This window comes from Pyrus communis, chromosome 11, assembly GCF_963583255.1.
Source record: "Pyrus communis chromosome 11, drPyrComm1.1, whole genome shotgun sequence".
Taxonomy (NCBI): Eukaryota; Viridiplantae; Streptophyta; class Magnoliopsida; order Rosales; family Rosaceae; genus Pyrus; species Pyrus communis.
In genome coordinates, this window is record NC_084813.1 from 13,385,100 (window position 1) to 13,403,909 (window position 18,810).

General features: G+C 36.9%; 2 protein-coding genes across 2 annotated transcripts; both read left to right on the top strand.

Annotated features, from left to right (window-relative positions):
• Nucleotides 1–5,408: 5,408 nt before the first annotated feature.
• Nucleotides 5,409–13,318, top strand: LOC137708379 (exportin-T-like). The gene is made up of 15 exons (XM_068447436.1): nt 5,409–7,584; nt 7,746–7,835; nt 7,985–8,074; nt 8,227–8,331; nt 8,650–8,709; nt 9,022–9,084; nt 9,177–9,272; nt 9,503–9,667; nt 10,272–10,445; nt 10,543–10,608; nt 10,695–10,793; nt 11,825–11,971; nt 12,489–12,671; nt 12,766–12,808; nt 12,945–13,318. Exons 1-13 carry the CDS (start codon nt 5,860–5,862, stop codon nt 12,576–12,578), a joined length of 2,970 nt encoding a protein of 989 aa, XP_068303537.1. The 5' UTR covers nt 5,409–5,859; the 3' UTR covers nt 12,579–12,671; nt 12,766–12,808; nt 12,945–13,318.
• Nucleotides 13,319–16,127: 2,809 nt separating this feature from the next.
• On the top strand, nt 16,128–18,449 carry LOC137708380 (putative receptor-like protein kinase At1g72540). Its single transcript, XM_068447437.1, has 5 exons — nt 16,128–16,535; nt 16,642–16,777; nt 16,897–17,033; nt 17,127–17,250; nt 17,418–18,449. Exons 1-5 carry the CDS (start codon nt 16,152–16,154, stop codon nt 18,005–18,007), a joined length of 1,371 nt encoding a protein of 456 aa, XP_068303538.1. The 5' UTR covers nt 16,128–16,151; the 3' UTR covers nt 18,008–18,449.
• The last annotated feature ends 361 nt before the right edge of the window (nt 18,450–18,810 follow it).

Sequence of the window (18,810 nt, forward strand, 5' to 3'; positions counted from 1 at the left end):
CGGTTGACGAAGCTGACAAAGTCACTGCCATGATCTTCATCCAAAGACACATGCATGATGCATTACAAACCGAGTACTTCATTGAGGATGATCCAAGAGCTTTATGGCTCGCTCTAGAAGAGTTTTTTTTATTATCAAAAAGATTAACTTCTTGCTTGAAGCAAGACACGACTAGCAGCATTTACGCTTCCAACACTTTAAATTTGTGAATGAATACAACTATGAAGTTTGTTGAATTCGTTCACTTCTCAAATTCAGTATAGAAGACTTGACTAAACAGGATCCCCTAGAGAATACCTATTCAACCTTCAATACCACCAATATTTTCCTGGAATAACAATATAAGCCATAGAAGCTTACCAAGTTTTGGGATTTGATATTTGTCTTACTAGTTACTGAGAAGCAAAACTAGATTTTGATGAAGAATCATCAAGCTAGACCTAATGACTTGAGCGTTGTGCCTGAAGCATATGCTAACACATCTCGAGGCTTATAAGGACACAAAAAGCGTTGTGGCTGTGAGAAGTGTTCCAACCCTCGATCATACACTCAAGATCAATAGTGCAGAAGTCAACCCAAGGGAGGAATTTCGGCCCTAAAGCGTGATTCCCTATCTCCTAAGGTTCCAACTTCATAAACAAAGGCAACGTTCCTGCCATCTTAGAAGTAGATATGTGTTATCACTATGGTTTAAATGACCAGTGGTCCCTTGTTTGTCGAGCTCCCACTCACGTTGTTGCCAAGTATCATTCACGCCGTACAACAGTAGAGACTAACTTTATGCAAGTGGATAATCCTGAAGATACAATTTAGAGATTTTTAATTTTCAAGGGGCATCTGCACCAATGGAAAATTAGAAATTTTAGACATGGGCCGAAGTGTGGGCGAACCACCTCTTAATTTTTTTGGTTTAAGTTTCCCAACACTTTTTTATGTAATTGGATTATTTGTTGGTGTTCTATTTTAAATTTTGGATAATTACTTTATGGATATTATTTCTTGAATAATGAATTGAATGAATGAAATTTGAAATTTAAATTTTCTTATATATTTGACCCATTATTCTAAAACTCTTTGCCTAGTGCGGGGCCTAGGTGCTAGGTGACTATCCACCTCCCCAATTAATCCCTAGGAGTTTGAAAATGAAGAAAGAGCGCCTAGACCTACTTAGGCGCTTGCTTAGACGGCCAAGGCGCCCTCCTAGTCCCCCCAGACCCATATAGGTACCTACCTAGGTTGCGACTCTCACTGAAATAGAAAATAGATAACTCTCATTTTGCATTTTTTAAAAAATTAATTGTAAGAAACTTGTTAAATACTTAGATGAACAACATTATATGCTTGTTCTTCATGTTTCCATTATGTCCAATACTTTATAATCTATATGAATTCTATTTTATAGTTTATGTATCCCAATGAATTTATGTATTTTTAAGTATAAGCAGATACTAATTTATATGACATATACTAAGTTTACCTAAATTCGCCTAGGCTCTACCTAGTTGCCTAGGCGCTAGACCCCAGCTCGCCACCCGACTAGCACCTAGCGTATGTTAAAACCTTGATTTGACTAATTCAATTAATTTATTTTTAGGTATGTGTTGTGGGCAAGTTAGTTGTCTGACAAATAGTGCAACCATGCACACCATCTTGTGTAGACGTCACTATTTTACTAACTTCATACCTAAAAATTCACCTCGAACAACCATTTCAAGCTCATCCAACCTAATTGAAGTGTATGGTACTGCCCTATAATATTGTTCAATGGTACTGAATTAACCATTAAAAAGGCACTTTAGTCACCTCAGTCGGGCAGAACGCTGTTTTTAAAGATATTAAGGTTAATAATTATCACGCTGAAATTACTGAAGAGATTGGAGATGAATTTCTTTGCATCATATCATATGAATATGCCTAGAAGCGTATTTATGAAAAGATGAAATGTTTTTCAAATGGGTTGTACGTCAGAACCATTCATGCCCCTAAAGCCCATTACGTGGTCGGCCCTACGAGTGGGCTTGTATTGGAAACATGTTTTGGCATGATCGTTTGTGACATCTAGGAACCATGATGATCCTCAAAGCTACACACGGGCATTCGCTTACCCGAAGTAAGCACATTTTTTTTTACAGCGCTTATTGCAAAGCTTGTCCTGTAGGTAAGTTTATCACTCGTCCATCTTCGAACAAAGTTCGAACAGTTCCTCTAACCTTCCTTTAGCAGATTCAAGGGTATATTTGTGGACCTATTCAACCACCTTGCAAGCCTTTCCTTATTTTATGGTATTGGTTGATGCATCGACACGATGGTCAAATGTTTTCTTATTATCTACACGCAACGCTGCCTTTGCGAAACTTATGGCGCAAACTATTAAGCTTATGGCTCACCACCCTAAATATCCAATTATGTCGATTCGGTTGGATAATGTGTCGTAAACTTTCGATAATTATTGAATGTCAATTGGGATTGAAATAGAACATCATGTACCTCATGTTCACACCCAAAATGGCTTGGTATAAACGGTCATAAAGCTTCTTCAATTGATCGTTCAAACTATGGTCATACGCACCAAGCTTTCAGAATCTGCTTGGGGCTATACCATTCTGCACGCAGCTACTCATTGTCATTAACCTTATTCACTGTCACAGTTAATTACTGGGTATGAGCTTGATGTCTCACGCTTACGTGTGTTTGGGTGCACAACTTATGTGCTAATAGTGCCGCCACTACGTACCAAACTAGGTCTTCAAAGGTCATGTGCCAATAATGTCACCGCTACATACCAAACTAAATTTTCATATAAAAATGGAATATCTATGTAGGTTATGAATTGCCATCAATTATTAGCTACTTAGAGTTATTGACATAATTTCATTGAGTTAGTTTCGACCCTTGATAAGGAGTCTATATGTCGGTTAAAGTTAAAGAAGAAATAGGACTTTTGTTCAATAAGATTTGAAATAAGGGTCTGTTCACAAATAAATAAGACAGACGATCTCTTTACCGCATGTTTTGCATATTGGCATTTTAAGGAGACAATCTTCCCTTCATTAGGGGAAGATAAGAACATTAAAGTTCCTGAAGAACATCACGAATAATCGTGGATTAGCCCCACTATCTCTGATCTAAATATCCACGCTACCCAGTCTGAAACTGAAGTGCAATGTATTGTAAATCTATAGAGCGTTGCTTAAATCATACCTGATGCTTTTAATGAATTAGCGAAGTGATGAGATCACACATATCTGCTGTAAATGTGCCTACAAGGCTTCTCTCACCGGCATGGGATTAATTACAAGAAGACGTATTCGCCAGTAATGGACATTATAACATTCAACTACTTTATCAGTTTGGTAGTTTCTGAAAAATTGAATATACAGCTTATGAACGTAGTAACTATGTATCTTTGTTGGGATCTTGATATAGAAATCTACATCAAAGTTCTTGAAGAACTTATATTGACTGGGTCAAACAGTTCTAAACCACGAACACCATCTCGATTAGGTTAAGGCATTCACTTTAAATTGAAGCAATCTAGGCAGATATGGTATAACTGTTTGAGTAAGTATTTGATTAGTTAGGGATATATGAATAATTAATTATGCCCATACGTCTCTATTAAGAGTCACATTCAGTATTTACGATAATAGTACTTATGTTGATGACATAAATCTTGAGACTCCTGAAGTGCTTGAGAAAACTGTTGTGCATTTGAAGTCAGAATTTGAGATGCAAGATTTTGGAAAACTCGATATTGTCTCGGCCTGGAGATCGAGCGTTGTTCATATGGTATTCTAGTTCATTTAAAATGAGGATAAAGTGAGCCTTTGAGTACTCTTATGATCTTTTGTATGCTGAATGCAAAATGAGATCATTTCCATCCTAAAGATGATGAGGAAGAGGTTTCGGACCTTGAAGTTCCATTACCTTAGTGCAATTGGTGTTTAGCTTAGTGCATTAGACTAGACATCTCCTTCATTGCTTTTCGTTGTTAATCTTTTGACAAGATATAGCAACGCGCCTACACATAGGCATTGGACTGGTGTTAATCACATCTTTCGTTACCTTAACGGTATTGCCAATTTGGGCTTGTTTTATCCCTATACATCCTTGAGAGGAGCCTTCGCCCCCATTAGTCCTGGGGTTGATTCTTGCCTTGTTGGTTATGCTGATGTAGGTTATTTATTTGACCCACACAAGGCACGTTCTCAAATAGGTTATGTCTTTACCTTTTGAGACACCACAATATCTTGGAGGTCAACCAAGCAGACCTTAATTGTGACTTCTTTGAACTATGCTGAAATTCTCACCATATATGAAGCTACGCGTAAATGCTTTTGGCTGAGATTGTGGAACATATTCGAAGCACAAAAATTCTTCTTCTCACATCATCAACAAGAGCATTAAAAGATTGAAATCAAGCAAATCCATTCTTAGGACAACCTAGCCAACCTCTTCACAAAGTCACTACTAAAGTCTACCGTCCAGAAGCTTGTTTAAGGAATCGGCATGCGCAAATTGTCTGATTTGCAATGCTTATAGTTCTCATTTGGAAGTTTGTCAAACTCAGGAAGAGTATCCAGAAGTATACTCACTTGATCTTAATGTTTTCTTTTTCCTTGCGATTAGAAGCACTTTCCCCTTTGGAATTTTGTTACTTGACTAAGTTTTAATGAGACACCTATACTGGACTAGTCATACATTTGTGTGTTATACTTGTGTCCCAAAGACGTTTAGTTTTGACTTGATACAAGTTCTCACGCTTCTCCTTAAACTATTAATATTATTCTACCCTAGATTTTTACTACAGTGAGGTTTTGTGATTTTACCTTTTATGCATTTCCTTCCAGTTTGTTTTGAGACTCCTATTGGCTCATTATGCTGACTAGACGAGAACACTTCATCAACAGTTTTTACATCATCCATGAAGAAATGACGCGACAACTACTTGAATATTTTTACACTCAAGGAGAAGTGTTATAACATAAATTCTAGTACAAGTGTGATAGTACTTGGTAAATTTAGTTTACTCTTTATACTAATGATTCTTTCCTATTATGATTTGTATTACTCGGAGACCAAGTTTCTTTGTCTTTATAGTAGTATTTTTTTTTTCTTCAAACGAATGATACTATCAACACAAAGGGATGAAGAAGTGAGCTCTCTATCCTCTTAGTTTACTATAAATAAATGCACAAACAAAAAAAGATACACATCCTAAAGTTTCACTCTTCTTTGCTGCACCTCTCACAGAAAATAGTTCACAACACACCTATATTTATGTAAATTTTCCTTCTCCAAAATTTCAAGTAACCCACGTCGTTCATACTTTGGATTCCACGATGTGCTTTAACTTTCAATTCTAAAGCCCTTCTTTCCCTCCCTTCATATGTCACACTCGGCTCTCTCCCTCTCACCTCTCCCCACTCTATTAACTACCTACAGAAGACTGAGAAGACTAAACAAGACAACTATAAATTAGACCCAATCCAAATCAGTCCTCTAGGGTTTCCTCCCCAACACACAAACAAAAAAGCCAGACAAAAACCCTAGCTCCCTCTCTCTCCCTCTCCCTCTCTACCACATTGATCTTCCAATTGATCTCATCCAATCCAATCCAATAAAGAAAAAATTTACAAAGGTAAGCTCTCCGACAGCTGTCAATTTCTCTGTCTTTCTCTCTCATTCGATCTCTACCCTTTTGAATAATCGTCGGATTCTGGAATTCCAGAGCTGCCTTTGGAAAAAACCCGGATAGGAAATCCGTATTTTTGCTTAGAAAACACCTATTCGGAGCATAAAGTTCGAAATTTTGAGAAAAAAATTAATTGGATTTTGGACCTGAGGGTTTTTGGGTCCATGGATGATCTCGAAAAAGCAGTACTTATATTGTTTGATGAGTCGGGCACCGTTGATTCTGAGCTGAAACAGAAGGCAAAAGATTACTGTGATAAAATTAAGGAACAACAGGCGATATGTAGTGTCTGTATTGAGAGGTTGTGCTTTTCGAATTTAGTTCAAGTTCAGTTTTGGTGCTTACAGGCTCTACATGAGGTTATTAGAGTCCGGTACTCGTCGATGAGTGTAGATGAGAAGTTTTTTATCAGGAAATCGGTGTTTTCGATTGCATGTCTTGGTGGGTTTGATGATAAGAGTACTGTTAGGGTTTTAGAAGGTCCCGCATTTATAAAGAATAAACTTGCTCAGGTTTTGGTGACTTTGATTTACCATGAGTACCCATTGATTTGGTCGTCGGTGTTTGTTGATTTTTTGTCACAACTGAATAAAGGGGCAGTGTTGATTGATATGTTCTGCCGGATTTTGAATGCTTTGGATGAGGAAGTGATTAATTTGGACTACCCTCGGACACCGGAGGAACTATCAGTGGCAGCGGGGATTAAGGATGCTATGAGGCAGCAGTGTGTAGCACAAATAGTTAGAGCCTGGTACGAGATTGTGTCTATGTATAGGAAGTCTGATGAAGAGCTTTGTGCTAGTGTATTAGAATCAATGAGGAGGTTTATCTCTTGGATTGATATTGGATTAATTGTGAATGATGCCTTTATCCCGTTATTGTTTGAGTTGGTTTTGGTTGATGGGCTCTCCGAACAACTCCGTAGTGCTGCAGCTGGATGTTTGTCAGCAGTAGTATCGAAAAGGATGGATCCACAGGCAAAACTACCGCTTTTGCAAAGTCTTCAAATGCATCGAGTTTTTGGACTAGTAGCTCAGGATCGTGACTCAGATTTGGTATCTAATGTAGCTGCATTACTTACTGGGTATGCGGTTGAGGTTCTTGAGTGCTTTAAACGGTTGAATTCTGAGGATGCCAAGGGTATTTCAATGGAGCTCTTGAATGAAGTTTTGCCCTCTGTATTTTATGTTATGCAGAACTGTGAGTTGGACTCGGCATTTAGCATTGTGCAATTTCTTTCAGGTTATGTTGGCACAATGAAGACTCTTTCTCCATTGAGGGAAACACAGCTGGGTCATGTAGGTCATATTTTGGAAGTGATCCGTTCACAGATCCGCTATGATCCTATGTATCGTGAAAATCTAGATATATTGGATAAAATTGGAAAAGAGGAGGAAGATAGGATGGTGGAGTTTAGAAAAGATTTGTTTATGCTGCTGCGTAATGTAGGTCGTGTAGCACCTGATATCACTCAGATATTTATTAGAAACTCATTGGCTACTGCTGTTGGATCATCCTTAGACTGGAATGTTGAAGAGGTGGAAGTTGCACTTTCTCTTTTCTATGCATTTGGTGAGTCAATAAATGGTGAGGCAATTAGAACTGGGAGTGGTCTATTGGGTGAATTGGTACCGATGCTTTTATCTACAAGGTTCCTTTGCCATTCAAATAGGCTAGTTGCACTTGTGTATCTAGAGACAGTAATGAGATACATGAAGTTTGTTCAGGAGAATACCCAATATATTCACTTGGTTTTGGCTGCCTTTCTTGATGAAAGGGGTATACACCATCCAAACGTCAATGTGAGTAGAAGGGCGAGTTATCTGTTTATGAGGGTTGTGAAATTGCTGAGAGTGAAGCTTGTTCCTTTCATAGAAAATATTTTGCAGGTATGATACGAACCATCGTACCCCAACTGCTTTCCTATATATCCACTTACATATATTTCAGTTCTTCCACACTTGATTAATTTGCGTTCACTTTGTCTTTTTATCTCCGTTGAATAGCTTCCCTAAATTTACCATAAATTAATCCAAATGGATCTTATCAGAATTTACAAGATTCAGTTGCTGGGTTTACAAGAATGGATTATACATCAAAAGAGCTTTCAGGATCTGAAGATGGTAGTCACATTTTTGAGGTATTGACTTTATATTTTTTTTGACGTCTGTCAAACCTTTATGTGTGTGCATCAGTATTTATGAAATGGAAGGAAGTATTCTCACTCAGTAAAAATTAAAAACTGTGGGTGTTCTGTTCCGTTCTAATGTGTATTTGGTCTCTTCGCAGGCAATTGGTTTATTGATTGGCATGGAAGATGTACCACAAGCAAAGCAGTCTGATTATCTCTCTTCACTTCTCACTCCTCTTTGTCAACAGGTTGTTGAATTTGCACGTATAATATAAAATACATAATTGCATGGAAGTCACTCCCCGTCCTTAACACCTTCAAAATATTTTGTAATAACTCAAAAGGAAGAACGGAGTTAAAATGTGAACTAAGCAATTGACATGGTCTTCCTACCATCTAGGTTGAAGCATTGCTCATGAATGCCAAAGTACTGACTCCAGAAGAGGCACCTCAAAAATTTGCTAATATTAAGCAGATAATCGTGGCGATTAATTCTCTCAGCAAGGTTCTTCAACATCCTCTAACTCTCTAGCTAATGTGTTTCTTGTCCAATTTTTTTTTTTGTATTAAATAGCGTATGTGTCTAAAAAAGTTATAAAACTCTTGACCAATTCGCTTACAATGTTTGGTAAAATTAAAAGAGAGGAGTTCTAATGTTGTAAAGGTTTCTTTTTGGTCGAAGTTTTTTGTTTGGTTGAATATGTTGTAGCTTATAATAAAAGTACAAAATTCATCAGCCTTTCCGCCCTGTCTTTCATCTTTAAATTTAGTAAGCACTTTATGTTTTCAGAAAATTAACTACTGAAATTCATGTGCCACCCAGGGCTTCAGTGAGCGTCTTGTGACTGCTAGTCGCCCTGCACTTGGTCTCATGTTCATGCAGGTTAGCATCTATATCATTTTTTTGTGTTCACCTTCCTTACATGGTTAGTTTAGTTTTTCTGAATGCTTTTTTTCCTCTGGATTAGAATCGTGGATTGGGGGCTTTTTGAGTTTGTTGTGAATAAGAGTTTCCAGACCTTGGGTTTTCCTTATTTGATGAGCTTTATAATCAGCAATCCTAGGCTTTCTGATACTCAGATTCAGCTTATAAATTATGACATTTGATATTACACTCCTTTTAGTAAAGCCTTCTAATTAGTGATTATACTATTTCATGTTTTAACAATGTGTGTTTTATCCCCTTGTTATCCAGACATTAGATGTTCTTCTTCAAGTACTCGTGGTGTTTCCTAATGTAGAGACTTTGCGCAGTAAGGTAAAGCATACTGTGCGGGATACCAGATGTGCTTTGATTTGGTATTTTATTATCTGCACTTTTAACCTGATGCTAACATATGTGTTGTCCAGGTAACATCATTTGTACACCGCATGGTGGACACTCTAGGAGCATCTGTTTTTCCTTACCTCCCAAAGGCACTGGAGCACTTGCTTGTGGATAGTGAGGTAGAAAGCAGTATAACTGAATTCTTTACTTTTGAGTTTTTTTGTCAGATCTAACTTTGACAAAATGATTTTTCTGGTAATAAATAGAGAGAATATTCGCCAGCTACTAGTCACCAAGATATAAAATTAGAAAATAGCAGTTCTGCTCAACAAAAATTTATTTTGCACCAGCTGTCTTTCCCCTTTTTTTGTCGCTAACATGATTTGGTTATGGATTCAATTTCATGCAGCCAAAGGAATTGGTTGGTTTGCTTCTATTGCTCAATCAACTGATATGCAAGTTCAACATATTATTCCGTGACATACTGGATGAAGTATTTCCTGCTATAACTGGTAGGATATTAAATATTATTCCGGTAGACACACTCCCTTCAGGACCTGGATCCAATACTGAGGTATGATTCACTGTTTATTAGTGTTTGTAATTCATGACTAACTCTTAATTCTTTTTCAGCATTAAATTAGCTGTTCTTGTACCAAGTATATCTCTCATAAATTGAGTTTTATGATAACAGTGAATATGCATGTTTTTGCAAGTCTTATCCGTTTATTTCATGAATGAATTATACAAAAAATTTATTACTCAAATGAGTATTTTGTGTCTTTCCCTCCCCTTTCCCTCTTTTATAAGCCAAGTGGGTGTTTATGTGTTTTTGTTTCCTTAATATTTGGTTTTCATTTTTTGACGGGGGATAGAAGAGAAAAATAGGGAAAAGAAGACACCAACGTAGGCACTTTAAATTCTCTAGCATTGAATTAAATGTCAATGTTGATTTAAAATGATCATATTTATAATATTCTCCAATTCCTCTTAATTCTTTTCCTATCTTGGTAGCAATGGGTTTGATTATGTGTGCTTCATTTTTATTGCTGTGAAAGCTTCTGTGGATCTAATTCTACTTTAGTGCGTCATTTTGAATATTACTTGAACAATATTGAAAGTTTATTTGAGTTTGAATCTCAAGTCTGGAACTTTAATACTCTTCATTGTCCTTGCAGGAAAATCGGGAATTGCAAGAACTTCAGCGAACATTATATACGTTTCTTCATGTGATAACTACACATGATCTATCTTCTGTATTCCTATCCCCCAAGAGTAGGAGCTACTTACAACCAATTATGCAGTTGCTGTTGTTCACATCTTGTAAGCACAAGGATATTCTTGTAAGAAAGGTATGTGTACTTGGTTTACCTTTGTAAGTTTGGTTTTTATTCATTCTAATTACTCTGCATAAGGATTAATGTCTAGTATAATATTTTTTTAACTCAGGCATGCGTACAGATATTTATTAGGCTGATTAAGGATTGGTGCGCGATGCCTAATGGTGAAGAAAAGGTAAGAGCTAGCCTTTATTCTTGCCTTCTATTTGATAATGTTGAAACATATTTCTTCTCATCTTAAAATGGTGTCCTTGCTTTCAGGTACCTGGTTTCCAGAGTTTTATAATAGAGAGCTTTGCTACGAACTGTTGTTTGTACAGCCTGCTCGACACCTCTTTCGAATTTCGTGATGCAAATACTGTAAGATTTGAATTTCTAATCTTTTTGATATTTTTATTGATAGTTTACCTTCTCATACCATAGAGTATATACACCATAAAACAAATAGTAGACTTGGTTGCTGACTAGAAAACAGATCTGAAGACAGGGATTTTCTACTTAAATAGTGTTTACTTGTCTGAGAAGTTCTTTATTTGAAATGAAAAATTATAGCTTAATGAAATTATCATTCGATTGATTATTGCATACATCATGTATGGTAAAAGGAGATTTGATTTTGGAAAAGTTCTGGAATCCATTTACGTGGTTGTTGAGAGGTTGAGTTAAAAGTGTGGTAGAATAGGTAATAAGAGCCATTAACTAGAGTTAAGCTACAATTGAAAGGATTATTTTACACTTTCTTCTGCAAGGGCCAAGGTCTGGATAGTACGTTGGCACTTGGTTTGTGGTGTGTGTTCTTATAAATAGGAAGAAGCTGAAATCCGTTACATAACTGTTGCGTTAAATCTGTATTTGGCTGATCTCTAATGTCCGTCTCTAACTTTTCTTATTTACATAGGTTTAATATCTTTTAAAACAAGTGCCATTTAGCAACTGTATTAGGATTCTTAGAAATAAGAAGAAGCTGAAATCTGTATTTGGCCGATATATATCAGTCTATGACTTCCTTATTTACAACTCTTAAAACAAGTGCCATTTAAGCAATTAGGTATCCTAAGAAGTTGGAAGTTTTGCATGCAAGAAAAAAAATAATTTTTTTGTTTGTTTCCATTCTATGTTAAGGGAAATTGCTCATAAACATTGCTCAATAAAGTACAATTGAAGTGCGCAATGAATTTCCTGTATGGAGGAGTGTTGTGTTTTGGGTCCGTATAATTTGTATTTCCTATTATTGTTTGTTGCGGATGTTGAATTTGTTTTGTTTTGTTTTACTTATTTTACCTATCTAGCAGCATTATATTGTTTTGAGAAATTGTGTTGGAATTTTCTATTGATGTTTGTAATGGGTCTTCATACTTTACCTTGAAAGTTCCTATTTTTATCTGTGGCAGCTCGTTTTGTTTGGAGAAATTGTATTGGCTCAGAAGGTTATGTTTGAAAAGTTTGGCAATGATTTTCTAGCTCATTTTGTCTCAAAGGGTTTTCCAGCAGCACATTGCCCCCAAGATTTGGCTGAGAAATATTGCCAGCAGCTGCAGGTATCAAAAAGTCATCGTACATTATTTTGAATCATGAGTTTTGGTTCTCTTTTTATTATTTTGTTTTTGCATGGCTGGGTATTCCCACTTTTAACACCGGGTAAGAGGTCTAGACGTGCAAAAGATATCTGAGAACGAAAAGAGACCCCCCTCCCTCTCTTCTGATCAGGAAAACTGGGCTATAGCCAACGTTGGTGATGAATGGATGGAAATTACGTGTACTTGAAAACCAAAATTAGTTAATTAAGGCATATACCAATCCTCAAATAAGTATGGAATTGCCAATGGTTGAGCTACTTTATATACTGTTGTAATCTCCTAGCTTAGGATTAGTCTAGGCTTCTAAAGAATTGGTGAATTGACTTGTCTCTTGATCACCAAATGGCTGGAGTTAATTCTGGTGGATTTAGGAATAGTTTACGGAATGTTCCTTAAACTAGATTTGCTTGAAGAAGAAAGCAGAACTGAATATTTAGTAGAGCAGTGCTGATAATTCATTGCACATTTTGTTCTTCAGGGTAGTGATATAAAGGCATTGAAGTCATTCTACCAGTCACTTATTGAAAGTTTGAGACATCAGCAGAATGGGAGCCTTGTTGTCAGATAGCATCGTCAGTCACCGAATGACATTATCTCGTGTCAGAATGTTCCCTGTTTTTGTTGTGTCACAATTCTGGCAATGCATTTTTGTTCACCCAAGGTAGTATAGCTGACTAGTTGTATATATTTTGGTTTGAAATATTGTATCTTCATGTATGTCTTCTATAACACACTTACTCTGGTAAACATTTCAGGTTCTTTCTGTATATAGCTTTTGTGCGGCTATGTTATGAGAAGGTATAGATTCTTCGTATTAGTTTAAACGGATTATGATAACTAAATGTATCTGAATGACTTGTGAAGCTGCTCATTTGTTCTCTCTTCCTTTTTTTTTTTTTTTTTTTTTTTTTCCTGTCCGATTGTTGTGCTGCAGTTGTATATTTACGGAGGGAGTTCTGCTCATTGTATAAGAAGTTCAGTTACTTCATGGAGCTGCTTAGTCTGAGATCAAGTGCCTTGTGTTTCGGTATTCTTTTTATGGTTTTTCCAATCTTTGATTCATCCAAGTTTTTATGCTTCTTTAGTCATACTTTACTGTTTGAAGCTCAAGAAGTTTAGATTTGTTTGTATACCCTTTTAAAGTCGGTTAACACAAAAAAAGAAGAGAAGGAAAAAGAAAGGATGAATCCCTCTGATGGTTTCATTGTCAAGTCCATGTTGAAATTCGTTTCTTGTACTTTTAATTCCGAAAATCTGCTCTTATGTTTAGTCACATAACTTCCGAAAATATACTGTATTTTTTAATAAAACAATAAAGAGTACGAAGTATTTTTACTTTTTGGTCCATCGTTTGAGCATGTTATTATGGTGATATTTTAAGTCAATCAGGCATCGACAATGTGAAAAAGTTAAATCGCACAAAGTTAAATGCATGACTGTATTGAATGGTGTCAAAGTGACATCTCTTGTGTTGATTTAGTTGTATAATCCGTTGTCTGTCGACTAAATCGAGGGTTTTTTGACATTGTCGTTGGTTTGTGTGTGGGGGGCGGGGGAGGGAGGATTGTACCAAGTTCGCTCTCAACCTTTTGGAAGCATTAATGTAAACATTCTTTGTTTTAACACAATTGATATATTTTTTTTCCTGACAGCTTGTAGAGTTAGACAATTGGCATGCTATTATAATATTATATCGAACTCAAAGGTTAAATAATCCCAAAGGTTAAATAATCCCATTCCTCTTAGTACCGAGGAACTTTCTGATCGAAATGATCATGCTTATCTTATCTGTGCGTTATTTGTCGGATTGGCATCCTTCAACCGAAACAGTTATTAAACGTGCCGTTCAGTTTTTTTTATTTTTTATTTTTTACTTTTGTGATTGAGATGTGAGGAAGGTGAGCGATGGAGAAATGTGAGGATTTAAAACAGAATATTGAAAGTGAAAAAACTTAAAGTAGTTTTTGGTTTTCTACTTTTATTTTGTGTCTTTTCGTGTACATTTCTTTTACAACTCTTCCACCATCCTTCCTCTGGTCTATATTTCTCCATTTCTTTCATATCTTTTCTCTATGTCACTAACACAAAATAAAAACTGAAAATTAAAAACGAAATTGTTATAAAACAGGACAAATCCCTTCTTTTTCCTAAAAAGACAAAAGACACATGTTTGAAAGGAAATTACATGGAAGGTAAGAGTAAATAAATAGTTACTTGACTTTCTTGACTTTGTTAATTATAAGCTTGAAGCAAGAACATTGACTGTCTAAACAAAATGTGTTGACCTCCTTCCAAATGACCGTAACTTTGTTAGTCTATCTCGGTTGCTAGGTCCTGCCTGCAGTGCAGTCCCACACAACTTTAAGGAAAGCAATAAAGCAATGAAATGATGAATCTTTTCTTCCCTTTCTCCCCTTTCCTATCTCCTTTTTGGTCGTGCCGAGTGACGGATTAACCAACCTTTTCTTTTTCTTTATCTCTCCTCTATAGAAAGAGAGGATGGTGGACGAGAGCCCGTGGCTGTGGATTTTCGACTTTCTCGGCACGATCTTGCTAACGAGCTGACGAAAACAAATCTATTTCTATTCCTTGGGCGGGAGGGAAGTAGCTAACCTAACTTAGTATAAAATAAAAAGATACATTTATTTTGCATCACCCTATTGATGAGTCCGGAGGAAAGACTGGTGAATCAGGCATCATGTTTGCTGTATCCAATACAAGTTCTATCATCTCATGTTACATGAAAGGGGTTGGAGTTTCTTAAAGCTTGTGGTTTCATAACTAAAAAAAGTAGGTTATGGTTTCATATAGACACCGGTGTAGCCGCGTGAGTTAGAACGAATGTACTTCCCACTATGTATCCGAGTTTTAAATTTTAGTCATCATAATGTGTCACAACACAACACAAGCAATATTGTGGCAGTCGAATTTATGAACAAATGAAACATTGTCACTTAACAGACTACATGGATTTGTTTTAGTGTTTGTCTTCCAAAGTTTTACAACAACCTTCCAATCTATCATCTAATTGTAGTGTTTAAAGCCAAAGAGCAAACATTTAGAACCAACAGAACCAACCATGATATGAAGAGATTCGGAATTCCAAAGCACAAATGTTAACACTAAAGTCAGACTCCCTACTTCCATAATTAAATATAACTATTAAAATTGAACATGCTTGCAAGGGATTCTTATAGCTCAGTGGTTACGTCTATTCACCCCTACACTTGAGATCTTATTATGCTCAAAACCTCTACACTCAAGAGATTCTGTGCTCGAAATCCCTTCACTCGAGATCCTGCTTCCTATAACCGATACACACGTGAATTTCAGAGTACTAGGAAATGAGAAGTGAGAACATTTGAACCAGTTTTTTTGCTGCAAAAAGAAGATTCCACTTGTGACATCCCACATCGCCCAGGGGAGTGATCCTTATATGTATATTCCCATCCCTACCTAGCACGAGGACTTTTGGGAGCTCACTGGCTTCGGGTTCCGTAGGAACTCCGAAGTTAAGCGAGAAGGGGGTTAGAGCAATCCCATGATGGGTGACCCACTGGGAAGTTGCTCGTGAGTTCCCAAAAACATAACCGTGAGGGAATGGTAAGCTCAAAACGGACAATATCATGCTACGGTGGTGGAGCGGGCCTGGGAAGTGATCCACCCCGGGCCAGGATGTGACACCACTTCTCTGAGGTCTCACAAAGACAAACACTTGAACCTACTGAGAAACTCCACTAATTAGTTTTAGCACATGATTAGGACAAATTAACCTCTAGACTTGGACTTGGTCCTTCATAATATGAAACATCCAAAAGTGTTTTTTATTTTTATTTTTATTTTTTTTGCAGTAAACCTTCCAAGTCTTAGAGGTACCAAAATACACACACACACTACTTTAGACTCATGACTGAATTTAAAATAATGTTTAGAATATTAAGAATTATATATTTTTCTTGTACCAAACATGAATATTAAAAATAAAAGGAAAAGATTATTATCATTGGGTCCTTGACTTCTTCTTGCAGTTGTGTAAATAATTACCCTATAACCCTATATCTACCCCCCCAAATGTTTCTCAGTTTTGATCCAATCCAACCTTATATTTACTTTTTAAATTAATTTGTAGCTTCAGTAAAATATGAGTCTCAAAAAACTAGCATTCAAGTTCTTCACCCCTAGTTGTTTCAACGCCAACAAACCAATCATAGACAAAAAATCCCAAACGTCGAAAGAAATCTCATCGCGGAGATTGTCACTGTCGGATTTGAGTAACTCATCGGTGTGTACAGTCCTCAGTGATCTGTCAAATTCACTTATTGGATCAAACCTTCATATTTTTTCACACAATGAGCTTAAAAAGATTACACAAAGTTTCTCCAAGAGCAACTATCTCGGTGAGGGTGGGTTCGGGCAGGTCTACAAGGGGTTCATTGATGACAAGCTTAGGCCTGGACTGGAAGCTCAGCCTGTTGCTGTTAAGGTCTTGGATTTAGATGGCAAACAAGGACATAGGGAGTGGCTGGTAATATTTCTTTTTCCCTATTTCAAAGCTTTGCTCCTAATCATTTCATATGCTTCCCAAGCTGTAAAAAAACATGCTAATTATCAAACACTTATGTATTTTGTAGGCTGAAGTGATTTTTCTTGGGCAACTGAAGCACCCGAATCTTGTTAAATTGATCGGGTACTGCTGCGAAGACGAATACAGGCTTCTGGTGTATGAGTACATGGAGAGAGGCAACTTAGATCACCAGCTATTCAAACGTACAATTCTGATCATGCATGCATGAATTTTATTTTTTGCTTTTTTTGGTTTTTGAAACGAGCACAAAAATTTTTGGATCAGAAAGTTTATGAATTTGTTTGTTTGTTCATGAATGCAGGTTATGGTGGAACCCTACCTTGGCTAACAAGAATCAAGATAGCAATTGGAGCTGCAAAAGGCCTCAGTTGCCTCCATGAGGAAGAAAAGTCAGTCATATACCGCGATTTTAAGACTTCAAACATCTTACTGGACTCGGTAATTAATTTTCTGTCCTTAGCTCTCGTTTGCTCTTCATACAAGCGTAAATATTGCTCGTATGATAAAATTATGTCTTCCTTTTTTCTGCAGGATTACACGGCTAAGCTGTCTGATTTTGGTCTAGCCATAGATGGCCCAGAAGGAGATGAAACACACATTACAACGCGTGTCATGGGAACTCATGGCTACGCAGCTCCTGAATATGTCAAGACAGGTAATGCAACTCAATAATTTGAGTAGTGTGCTCTTTGCACTATCTCAACCGACCATCTTTTGTACCGTTTTTACCCACCACAAACCCTAAAATACGCCTCAGTTAAGATGGTACAAATAATAGCACGAAATTTAAAATTTTCACTAATCAACACTCTTTGTTTTCAGGTCATTTAACAACGATGAGTGATGTATATGGCTTTGGCGTAGTTCTTTTGGAGCTACTAACTGGTAGAAGGTCCGTGGATGATTGCCGTCATGGTAGAGAACAGAACCTAGTGGAGCGGTTCAAACCTTTTCTGAAGGACTCACATAAACTTGACCGCATGATGGACCCTAGGCTCGAGGGTCAGTACTCGACCATAGGGGCAAGAAAAGCTGCTGCATTGGCTCACCAATGCCTGAGCCACAACCCCAAGTGTAGACCAACAATGACCAGCGTTGTCAAGACCTTGGAACCTCTTATGGACTTGACTAATGACATCCCAATCGGACCCTTTGTGTACATTGTTCCGAATGAGGGAAAAAACAAAGTCGGTGAGCACAGGGTTGAACGAGAGGGGCGAGCTGACTCTGATGTGGTGAAAAATGAGAGCACAGGTGAAGAAAAATTGGTGGAAAAGAAAGCGAAGGGCCACCACAGGAGCCGAGAAGGTCATCGGTTTAGAAACCGGAATAAGTCATTGAGTTCTAGTACCGTTTATTGTGATACTGCTGTATATGGAGTTCTTGGAACTGATTTTTACTCTCCTAAATAAGCAATTGATGCAATTGGGAGAAGGATGCACATGCTTAGGAAAAGAAAAGAAAAAAGGCGATATAATGCACAAATAGAATTGATTACAAATTTTTAATCGAAAATAGAACTCGAAAGACACTAACACATAAAGTGATCTGTTTAGTTAGTACTATAATTTGTTGTCTGTCGACTAAATCGAGGGTTTATTGACATTGTTGTTGGTTTGTGGGAGGATTATACCAAGTTTTCTGTCAACCTTAATGGAAGGCATTAATGTTTAACATTCTTTGCTGTTGAATGTTGACTTTTTGGCGATTGCAGCGATGTTTTCTTTACTTTGTTTAAAGTAGCAACCTTAATTCGTGGCATTATGTTTTGTTTTCATGCTTTTTGTCACAATTGATTTTTTTCTTGGCAGATTGTTCAGAATTAGACAATTGGCTTGCTATTATACTATGATATCGAATTAGATGAAATAGGTGGTGCTATTCAAACGTCCATTTTTACTTTTCATACACCATTTGCTAATTTTTGCATTTGATCTTTTTTAATTCATTCAATCTAATCGCCGTAAAATTAAGGTATGTGAGAAGTGAGAAATGATGTGTAGATAGCACCACCGATAAAATATGACAGCAAACTCTCAGCTATTGACGCAATTGTGGACTACACTGCATAATGGTTGGAAGTCAATCACGCATGTGGAAGCAATTGTAGGATTCACTACATGAATAACAGAAGTGTGGATGACTATCTGAAGCACGTCTTTTTTAATTAAATAAAAACTAGGAGCCATCATCCGATGGATAGAATGGTTTCATT